The 11,057-nt window shown below is 41.8% G+C and overlaps 1 protein-coding gene and 1 long non-coding RNA gene across 5 annotated transcripts in view; one reads left to right on the top strand and one right to left on the bottom strand.

Annotated features, from left to right (window-relative positions):
- The first annotated feature begins 7,823 nt into the window (after positions 1-7,823).
- Positions 7,824-11,057, top strand: part of LOC110220983 (uncharacterized) — a 36,052-nt gene continuing 32,818 nt past the window's right edge. The window contains exon 1 of the long non-coding RNA XR_013484181.1: positions 7,824-8,012. This is a non-coding gene — a long non-coding RNA (uncharacterized LOC110220983). The remainder of the gene's footprint in view (positions 8,013-11,057) is intronic.
- The window catches only part of USH1C (USH1 protein network component harmonin), a 65,208-nt gene continuing 64,504 nt past the window's right edge, over positions 10,354-11,057 (bottom strand). For all 4 annotated transcript variants that reach the window (XM_078148938.1, XM_078148940.1, XM_078148939.1 and 1 more), the window contains one exon: positions 10,354-10,991. Coding sequence is in view for 1 of the 4 variants with exons in the window: in XM_078148940.1 (XP_078005066.1) it covers positions 10,979-10,991 (13 nt within the window). In the remaining 3 variants the exon portion in view is untranslated. The remainder of the gene's footprint in view (positions 10,992-11,057) is intronic.

Below are 11,057 nucleotides of genomic sequence, written 5' to 3'. Positions count from 1 at the left end.
CTTTCCTAGTTTGTGGTTTAAAAAAGTGCTGTAGCCATGAACCCTGCTAGGGAGAGCTAGATTTATTCTGGTTAGTGCCAAGAGACAGGAGCGAGTCTGCTATCAGAACACTGGGGGGGTGGGGTGGGAGTCAAGAGAGGACAATATTCCAGCTGGGCATCAGAAAACTATTTTAGAAGAGAAGATCACCAAAAAAGAAGGGAGCTATGCTAATAACAGCAGGGACTGAAACATGAGAGGAACTTTCTTTTTGGTAGTGGGGGGCAAAAGTGTAGGAGAAAGCACACGGACTATTCTATTGAAGGTCCTGGATTCAAATTCTGTCTCTGATGCTTCCTGTGTGACCATGGGAAAGTAATTTAGTCTCCCTTGGCCTTAGTTTCTTAGTCTTTGACCTCTCTGCCAAGGGGTGGAAGATATGTTTCCTTCTCAGTCAAGATGGGTTCCTGGTCAGATTGGAGAGGTAGGCTGGAATCAAGAATGTAAGCCAGTTTTCAGTGTGAGCATTTATACTGTGGAAATCAGCAAACAAATCATGGCTTGATTTATTTTTGTTGTTGTTGATTGCATTTACTTAAGAAAGTGGTGAAGAAAATGTTAATGATGCAGATTAAAATTAAACATATGTCCTGAGTACACCTCACTCCCCCAAGTATCTAGTTTTTAAATATTAACTAGCACATTCCTGATTGGAATCCAGTTAGGAGAGCCTTGAATGCAAGGTGGGATTAAATGATCTCGGAGGTCCCTTCCAGCTCTGGATCTCTGCTTCCAAGAGCCTAGGACTGGGTCACTCTGAATACTTAGGGTAAGACTTTTTTGGGAATGAAGAGTCTTCAAATCATCTTTAAGTCTTGATTTTTTCCCTAACTTCCCAATTCAATACAATTCAAAGCACATATTATGTGTAAAGTACTATTTTGCTAACATTTCCTCTCCATATTTTATAATTAGAATGCTGGTGAATGTGGAATTGGCACCAGTATACTGAGATGCCCCAAGGATTCCAGGTCAGGGTTTGAACTAAGAGGGGCATAGTACCCCACCCCCCACTCTCTTTTACTAAAGGCATTTCTTGCTATTGGCGCATGTGTGTGACACAAAGGTCACCTCAATACTTTAGTGAATCTGTGATTTCTTGTGGATGCTTCCTCTAACGATATATTTATACAAATATACAACTTTTGTGTTCTGCAGTGACACAGAGTTTCTTTATTTGCATAAATGGGTGTTTCTATAGCGTGTGTGTATGTGTGAGACTGAGAGACAGAGAGACAGAGAGAGAGAGAGCGAGAGAGCACGAGAAAGCGAGAGAGCTCAACTTGTTCATTTCATCTGTGGTAGAGGAAGCACATCAGTATGCATCATATTCTTGAACCAGGGTGCTGTCAGGAATAGGCTTCCTTTGCTTAGTCAATCAAAAGGAATGAATAAGAAGAGGAGGGGCAAACAGAACTGAATTGGGATACTCGGAACAATTACTGTTTCCCTTCATCTCGACTTCTTTTCTAGCCAACACTGCGGCTTTAAAGAAACATTTCCAAGTACACAATTGTATATAATTAAAATCCACTTTGAGATGGAAGAAATGTACATTAAAATTTTAAATCGGCAAGTGAATTGGGTTTCCAGTGACATGTAAAGCAAGTATGCAAATGAAAAAGAAACTATTTTTAGCGCCAACGCAGGAGAGAATTCTTGTACTTTTGTAAAAATATGTACTTTATTTAAAGAGAAATCCCACTTGGAATCTCCAAAAAGAAGAATGAGGCTGTTTCCTTTATAAAGGAATCAAACCATTATCTGCATATCTTTAATGGCAGTGGTATCATCTAATTTTCTCTGGATAACTAGTAGAATATTGACCTAAAGATTGGCACTCCAAGGGAGTGATTTTCTCTCCCTCAAGGACAGCTTTTTCTATTATTTGAGAGAAAATTGACTTGCTTAAAATTCAACTGCTGTTTGGGGTGGGGTGGAGTGGGGTGGGAGGATCAACATTCTGGAAGGACAAATGGGTTAGGACTTTTGGGTACTTCATCATCGCTAATCCTTCACTGAAGTACTTATCTAATATTTCCAATTGGAGTAAAGTCTGCCTCCAATGGACTCTGAAAAGGTAACAGCTGGGTGCTCAAGCTGAAAAGGGCTTACAGCTGCTCATTGCTAACTTGAAGGAGTAATCAGGGCATTTTCCTTTTATTGGTATTTGGAGGAGATTTGTTAGTCATCTGGTTTCTGTGTAGTTTGCATGAGTAGGACCATCTCCAGTTGACCTGATGTATATCTTGCCATTGGACCCAGATGGCTCCAGAGGAGAAAGTGAGGCTGGTGACTTTGCACAGCCCTCCCTCACTTAAATCCAATTCACTCTCTTGACACGGCTTCACCTCCCTGATATTATGGTCCTCGAGAATGAAGGACAAACAACAACAAAAGAATTTGCATGGAGTGTTCTGAGGGTGGAATCTGAGTATACAGAGAATGGAACATGGGTTGTTTGGAAGAACAGTTTTATGGTTTGAATAATCGAGTTCACTGAGAGTAATTAGTAGATGCATCATTGAATATTAGGTAACAGGACCTTGGGCAGTTAGGCAGCAGAGTCAAGCACATAAGACTTTCTCAGAAGATGATATAAAGGAACACCAACAAGACATAGAAGAAAAGCTACCTAGGATTACTAGATGATCATAGCCACCTTTTGTAGCCACAGCTGGGTCCATCTGATTCATTTGCTCCCTCAACAAAAGGCAAGAAGGAGATTCAGTGAAACAGAGGACTTTCAAGCATTCTTGATGAAAGACCAGAGCTGAATAGAAAATTTGACTTTCAGATACAAGACTTAAGAGAAATGTGAAGAGGTAAACAGGAAAGAGAAATCATAAGACACTTATTAAGGCTGAACTGTTTACATTCTGCATGGAAAGATGATATTTGTAACTCATGAGTCTTTTGTCAGTAGTAGAATAGTTGGAGGGGAAAATTATATGTATGTATATACATATATATACATCTATATATAGATACATAAATGTAGATAGGTAGAGGGCACAGGGTGAGTTGAAAATGGAGTGATATCTGGAGAATAAAATTAAGGAGTGAGAGAGGATTATACTGGGAGAAGGAGAAAGGGAGAGGTAGAATGGGGTCCATTATCTCACATAAAATAGACAAGAAAAACAAAAGGCAAGAGGCAATACCTGTATGATTGGGCAGCCTTAAATCCCAAGAGGGAAGCTTTGCTTCTTATGGCTTAGTATGTTTGGTCCACTGTGGATATTTGGATATAGGATTTTGAGATATATTTAGTGAGTAGAATTAAACAATCTCAGAGTCATAAAACCTAGAATATGAGATCTGGAAGCACCCTTCAATCAACAACTGAAGGCAAAATCCAATGAATTAACAAGCATTTGTTAAGTACCCACTTCATACTTGGTTCTGGGGATACAAAGACAAAAGTGAAACAGTCCCTGCCCTCAAGGAGTTTACATTCTATTTGGGGAGATCTATACACATGTAGTTCTGAGATCTATACATACATATACATAGTTCATATATCTATATACAACAGTCTATATCTAGAGGTATATACATGGTATATGCAAAACAGATATAAAATGTATTTATTCAGCAATTATGTGCTAGGCACTGTGCTAAATGATTGGGATACAGGTACAAAGAAGACAATAGTTTCTAATCATATTGAACTTACATTCAAATGGAGGAGACATGTATATACAACATAAATGTAAAGTTAATAAATAGAAGTAGGTACAAGGAAATGAGAGAGAGAGACAGAGAGATAGAGACAGAGACAGAGGAGAGAGAGACACACACACACACACACACACACACACACAGAAGGCACTAGCAGTTGGGTGGGGCAGAGGATCAGAGATAATTTAAAATTCCAATTCCTCCATCTTCCACATGCAGAAACTGAGGCCCAGAAAGGCTTTCCTGGGACACACACAACAGAAGGGAACACCAACCCAGGGAGGCTCACTGCAAAGATTGTTCATCATTCCAAATATAAGCTAAAGAAAGGAGGAATCGTGCATTCAGTCATGGAGTCCACCTTCACTGTTTGGCAGTAATTCTGAGCCTAAGTCCTTCTGTCCTCCCACACACTGCACCTTAAACACTGGCAAGCACATGTACTTGTGCGTGCTTGTGCATGGACCCATGTGCAACCGTGTGCGTGCTGATGCATGCACACACACACACACACACACACACACACACACACACAATACACTCCTTGGCTGTTGCTGGGGCAAGTGGATAACTACATTAGGAGAAGAATTGCTGTTAAGAAGCATGGCAGCACTTTGTTTTGAAATTTTCTGCTTTGTAGTAGTAGTGATTATAATGATTATAATATGACATAGCAAATCACATTAGCATCACATTTTATACTTTTCAAAGTACTTTTGCTTCTATTACCTCATTTCATTGCTGTGGCTACATTATGAATGAAAGAGCACAGGCACTACAATCTCCATTCAACAGATGAGGAAACTGACCCCCATTTCAAGAGCTGCCCAACTTGAGAGTTTGGGGAATGGACTTTTGAGAGAGAGAGGATGGTTTCCTGTTGTAGCACGTTCCTTGGAGAGAAAAGAGGATGCATCACATAGCTCCTGAATAGCATCCTACTTGGAGAACATGAGCCAGTGAGTTATTCAGACAGTGCCAGTCCACTGGGAAGATTACTAAATCAAAAGCTTCCAAATGCGTCTGTCTTCTGAGGAGAATCCAAAGCACAGAAGGATGCTATGAGTCTGGAAGAGACTGTGTAGAACCCTGTAGGAGGGGTAGGGGTCTTCCAGAATGTCAAAGGGCTGTCTCAAAAACATCCCCAAGTTCAATTCCCTTTTGTGGGGAGCTAATGGGCTGTTTTCTGCATTTCAGTAACTGTTTATGGGTTTCCATGTGTATTTTCCATCATCTTCATTTTCTATGAAGTGAAATAAAGGGAATCTTTATGCGCTGTTACCTCGAGTGCTTATACAGGAGTAGGGTGGCCTATTAGCTACACTTCGGGAAACTTAAACATGACCTTAATGGAAGCAATATTTAGAGAGTTTTCTAGAGTAATTCCAGGTGGGAGCAATGAACCAAAGAAAGCAAATGGGTCAGGCCCCAGGAATAGGCCCATTTCATGTTAACCCACAGTCTTGGGAGGAGGAGGGGCGTGAATCATGAGTTACAAAAGGAAAGTACTACAGTTTCTTAGGTTCAGTTTGGCTCATGACCTCCAGCTTCCCTCTGTTCCACCAAAAGAAAATGGCATCTTCCCCCTAGAACATACCCTGACCAGTTGGGATTGTGTTATCTCGGTGCTAAGGATCAGGCTCGCTGGTCCATTCTACAATCCCAATCTCTCTTTTAGCCAACCAGGAAGCATCCTGATTACTGGCAGGTTCAGCTCATATTATTAATCACTCAGTGAACTGCATATCTACCATTCTTCTACTCAAAGGGGATGAGAGATAAAAAGCTATCACTCACTATTATAGATAACTCCATCACCTCAAAAATAGAATACAACAGCCCTCCTCAAGAGCACAAAGATGAGCCCTTTCAGCAGAGAATATGATAGCTGCCTTCAAGTATCTGAAGAGGTGTCATTTGTAAGAGATTGAACTTACTCTGTATGGCCCCAGAGAGCAAAATTAGGACCTATGGGTGAAAATTCCAGAAAGGCAGATTTTAGCTCAATATGAAAAAGAACATTATTCTTCTATTCCTTGGAGGTTGTTGACTTGTCGTCCTAGCCATTTGAAGCTCTGCCATGTAATACCATCATGATCTTCAGCAAGTCATTTTATGGCCTCAGTTCCCTCAAATGTAAAGTAAGGTAGCTGAACTCAATTACAACTAAGGTCCTTTATAGCATTAAATCTATGATCCCAAGTAGAATGGTTCTCCCTCAAGAGAAGTCTCCAAGCAATGATTGTATGACTACTTTCTGGGTAAATTGTAGAATAGATTCTAATTCAGTAACTGTGTACTATGAGTACTCACTAACTCTGAGTGCTGTACTACTGTCTTGTGATTTCAAGAGCTTCTCATAAATGGGAATGTTCAAGAAGAGACCAGATGACCATCTGCCATGGAAGCCGAAGAAGCAATCCTAGGGTCATAGATTTAGAGCTGGAAGATACCTTAGAAGTCAAGTCTAACACTCCCATTTTACAGATGAAAAAAATTGAAGATCAAAGAGGTTAAGTGACTTGCACAGGGTCACAAAGTAAGTGTCAGAGACAGGATTTGAACTCAGGTCTTCCAGCTCCAACTCTGTTGCTCTGCCTTCTCTCTATCGCTTATTTCCAATTTATCCTGTATATATTTTATCTGTGAGCTCCTTGAAAGCTGTGATTGTCTCTTGTCTTTCTTTGTATCTCCAGAGCTCAACACAGTACATAATGACATAGTAGGCACTTGGTAAATGCTCATTGATGGACAGATCATATCATGGAGCCTCTGGGGCTCCTAAATTGGATGGGAAGTTGTACTACCACTTCTTTCTACTGTGAGAGGCTGTGATTTTGTAATGGCTTAATATAGTGCTAGACTATGAACTCCATGAAAGCAAAAGACAGTCATTTCAATTGTGTAATTCAGGTGCCTAGCACAGTGCTTTCAATAAAAGATTGTTGACGGTTGTCATCCTGGCCATTTGAACTATCTTAAACATAGCATGGTACAAGGCAAAGCATGCTGGGTTTGGAGTCAGAGTTCCAGCTCTGCCATTTAATACCTGTGTGACCTTGAGCAAATTATGCAGCTTCTCAGGGCTTCAATTTCCTCTGTTGTATAATGAGGAGACTGGACTATACCTTGCAGCCTGTCACTGACTACCAAGGTCCCTTGAAAAGTGATTACTGAGGTTTCCAGATTAGGGTGAGAGCAGGCAGCAGAAGTGAGAAGTCTTCCAAAGTATACTCAGGCCCTTGGTGTCTTGGAGGGGCCTCTGACACACAGTGTGCTTGTCAATAGACAGATTCAGAAGACAGCACAGCTGTATTTTTGTGTTTCTTTTGTTAGAATAGGTGGCCTAGTGTAATGAATGGAGAGCTGGCCTGGGAGCCAGTGAGACCTGAGCCCAAGTCCCATCTTTGACGGCCAGCTACCTGCTGTGTGACCTTGGGCAAGTCACCTACACCCTTAGTGCTCTCACCAGTTTTCTGGCTATAAGTTGTTTTTGTTTTTGTTTGTTTTTAGGCAATTGGGGTTAAGTGACTTGCCCAACATCACACAGCTAGTAAGTATCAAGTGTTTAGTCTGAGGTTGGATCTGAACTCAGGTCCTCCTGACTTCAGGGCCGGTGTTCCATTCACTACTCCACCTAGCTGCTCTCTGGCTATAAGTCATAGAGAAGGTGCTGACCTCCATTTTAGGGGGAGTTTGTCTCCTCTGGTAGTTTCCAATACTGGTGAAATTACTGGTCTAGTTCCTATCCCCACCTGCCACATATTTTTGTATATATTTGTACATATTGCTTTTAATATTTTTGTATATATTTGTATATATTGTTACTAGTTCTGAAAACTGTAAATAGTTTACAATTTAGGCTTTTATTTAGAGACTTACTATTTGCCCTAAATATAGTTTGATTATTTATTGCTCTTTGTTTCAAATGTAAAGGTTACAACAATAATTTTTTAAAAGCCTATTTCTTGCTTCCAGGGGAGCTCTGTGCTGTGTTTTATAGTTTATAGTCAAGAAATCTGAGTGATAGAGAGCCCTGAAGTGGGGGCGGGGAGGATAAAAGGAGAGGACTGCAGGAGACAGGGTCATTCAGTGTTTTATCAGAAGGAACACTTTCCTGTTTATTTTTTCCCAAGCCTGGAATCTGAGCAGACATCCTCTGTTATTTACAATTTCTGCATGACAGTATTCTACTGCAGTTTGGTGCATCAGGCAGAGCTTTGCGCCAGGAGTTAGGAGGATTGGGCTCTATCTCCAACTTCTGCCACTAACTTGCTATGTGACCTTGGGTAAGTCACACCCCTCTCTTTCAGCCTTGGTTACTACCTCTGTGAAATGGGAGGAGTGAATTGGTATAGTGGTGGAGAAGGCTCTGGACTTGGAGTAAGAATCTTGCTTCTCCTACTTACTCCCTGTTCGACCTTGGGCAAGTAACATAACCTTTCTGACTCTCAGTTTCCTTATCTGTAAAAAGAGGGAGCTGAGTTCCAAGATCCCTGTTTGGTTTCAAATCTGATGATAGTATAATTAGGGGATATTTAAGTTACATTCCAGCTTAATGTTTTCTGGCCCAGGCTGGTTCCAGATGGTGGATGGAATAGTACATTGTCTCTGTATGATGGGGGTTGAGGAGGATGAAGTGGAGGAGTTTGGAGAGAGGATATTGGGCTCCACAGGCCCATAGTGGGCACCCTAGGGGATTGCCTCCTCTTCTTAGAGCCCATTGAGGATGTTTGCCTTCAGCCCTCTTAGGTGTTTCACCTCTCACTCATTAGCAAATTTTCCTAATCCCTGAACTCTGGATCGAGGCTCTAAGTCTCCTGACCTCCCTGGTATCTGAGCATTTATTCATGGCTCCCTGAATTACAAGATCTGCCAAATCTCATCCCTAACTACTAGGTCATCTCCTGGCACTTGAACCATGTCTGGGTGCCCTGGTCTTGGCATTCATGCCCCCTTTCCCTTTTCTGCTTCCATGAAAGAGCGCGAGGGTACATTTTCTTTGTACTTCTCCCCTATGTACTTGTATGACAGCTGGTCTTCCAGAATATGACCACACTCATCTATTTAAATGCTTGTTGAATTAATCAAATTCAGTCCAATAAGCATTTTTAAGCACCTGTTATAATGCAATTCAAACTTCTTGACAGCAGTCCAAAAATAGAATGGGCTGCTTCGACAGGGGTTGTGTTCCTGCTCCTTGGGTATATTATAGTGGGTATTCCTCTGGTGTATACTTTGTCTTAGATGGCTTCTGAGGCCCCTCCAAATTCTCTGATTCTGTGAGATGCTGAGAGTCGATGTGCTAGGCCACTTGCCATATCAAAACCTGCCCTTTAGAAAGTTGTATGTTCTACTGGGGGGCGGGGAGATACAATATGCAAACAGAAAAGCATAGACAGCGTGTGATAATTTCAGGTGCGAGATAGAACTCATGAGGGGCAATCACGAAAGGCTTCCTGTAGAAGGTGGCACAGCTGAGGCTTGAAGGAAGCTAGAAAGTCTGAAAGGTAGAGGTGATGGGAGTTATATTCTAGGCATTCCAGGAGTGAGTCTGTGTAAAACTAGGGAGACAGAAAGTGGGATAGCAGCCTTGGGGGATAGCAAGTTGGCCAGTTTGATGGAAATGCAGTGTATGAAGACGTTCAATAAGCCTCTAAGGGAGGATTCATGTTCAGTCTGTTCCTTGGAGGGGATTCAGTTCTTTGGGTCTTAAAGACATTCCCTATGGACAAGCCAATATACCTGGGAGTAAGCCTTGACCAGAATGGGATTTGATTTAGACTCTGAGGGAGCTCCGAGAGGAGAAACTGGCTAGACAGGAGAGGAAGTGCATACATTAAGCTATGGGACAATGGACAGAGCACTGGTCTTGGGTTCAAATCCCATCTCTGACACTGCCAGTGTGGCCTTGGGAAAGTCACTTTTCCTCCAGAAGCCCGAGTTTCTTTCTCTGTAAGATGAGAGGCTCTGCAATATGGTTCATAGAATAACTGTGAACGACTAAGTTATTCTGAGTATTATATATACTTAAATCAACTACAAAAGACCTATGAAGGAAGATGCTATCTGCCTCCAGAGAAAAAGCTGATAAATAGAAGTATGCATAGCATGGTTTTACACATATATGTAAAAGTATGTACAGTATGGTTTTACATATATGTAAACACACATGTATGTATACATATGTGTATATGGGTGTTTTTTTTTGTGTCAAATGATAGTCTTCTGTAATTCCAGGTGGGGCAGAGGGAGAGAGTTCAAAACTTAAAGTGTAACAACCATAACAACAACAAAAAATAAACCATAAGAGGCTGTGAGGTTCATTCTAGCTTGAAATCTATAATCCTATAATCCGCTCTTACCCTTATCTGGGCTTTAAGCACAGACACCAGCAGAAAGTCTCAGCTAAAGTCTCACCTCGTGCAAAAAAGTCTTTTCTAGTCTTCGTTAACCAGAGTTCCTTCCCTCTGAGATGACCATCAATTTGTCATGCTATGTATCTTGCATGTACATAGTTGTCTGTATGTTGACCTTCCCTTTAGAGCAAGGATTTGGTTTTTACCTTTCTTTATGTTTCCAGAGCTTAGCCCAGTGCATGGAACATTGTAGGTGATCAAGAAATGCTAGTTGACAATCAGGTAATCAATTTATTGGCCAGTTTCGAGGAGGGTACTCTGCCCCCAACCCCAAAATAATTGCAACCCAAAGAAAGTATTTCAGAGAGCACTGGGGAGGGTCCTCCAGAGCTTAATGGTATTTTCCTCTAAATCCTTATTCAGGGCAGAGATGGAAGAGGGGTTAGATAGAGGGAGGGATTTGAAGCTCTAATTCCTCATAGTCCTCTGTGGAGTTTTAGGAGTTGTGGAGAAACCAAATTCACAGGTAAGGAGATGGCATTAGAAATAGCGAAGTACTGCGCTGATAAAGGACTCTCCTCCGTCTCATCAAAGTCACCCTCCACCCCCAGTCCCCTCCTGGGAGCTCCCTCCCAGCTCTCCTGGGCTTCAGCCTAGAGAGGAGGTGGGCAGGACTGAGCTGCTCAGTTCAAGTCTGGCTCAAGGAAGCATTAGTGCTGAATGATAGATGGGAAGACATCCCGCTGACTGGTTGTGGAACCTTCCAGAAAAGGATCCCGTGATCTGTGAGGACTAAAATCAGAATGATATGACATTCCCAAAAGCAGATGCCCAGTCACAGGGTCAGATGGAAGAATCGGATGTCAGCTAGGCGTGGATTTGGTGTCTCCTGGACTTCAGAAAAATGTCCTGTAACACAAGGAAGGGGAGAAGGATGATGCCAGCCTCCAGACAAAATCCGGCTCACAATCAACC

The sequence above is a fragment of the Phascolarctos cinereus genome, unplaced genomic scaffold (genome assembly GCF_003287225.1).
Source record: "Phascolarctos cinereus isolate Bilbo 61053 unplaced genomic scaffold, phaCin_HiC Scaffold_9;HRSCAF=440, whole genome shotgun sequence".
Lineage (NCBI taxonomy): Eukaryota > Metazoa > Chordata > Mammalia > Diprotodontia > Phascolarctidae > Phascolarctos > Phascolarctos cinereus.
The sequence above is the reverse complement of the archived record's forward strand: the minus strand, read 5'-3'. Positions and strand labels throughout refer to the sequence as shown.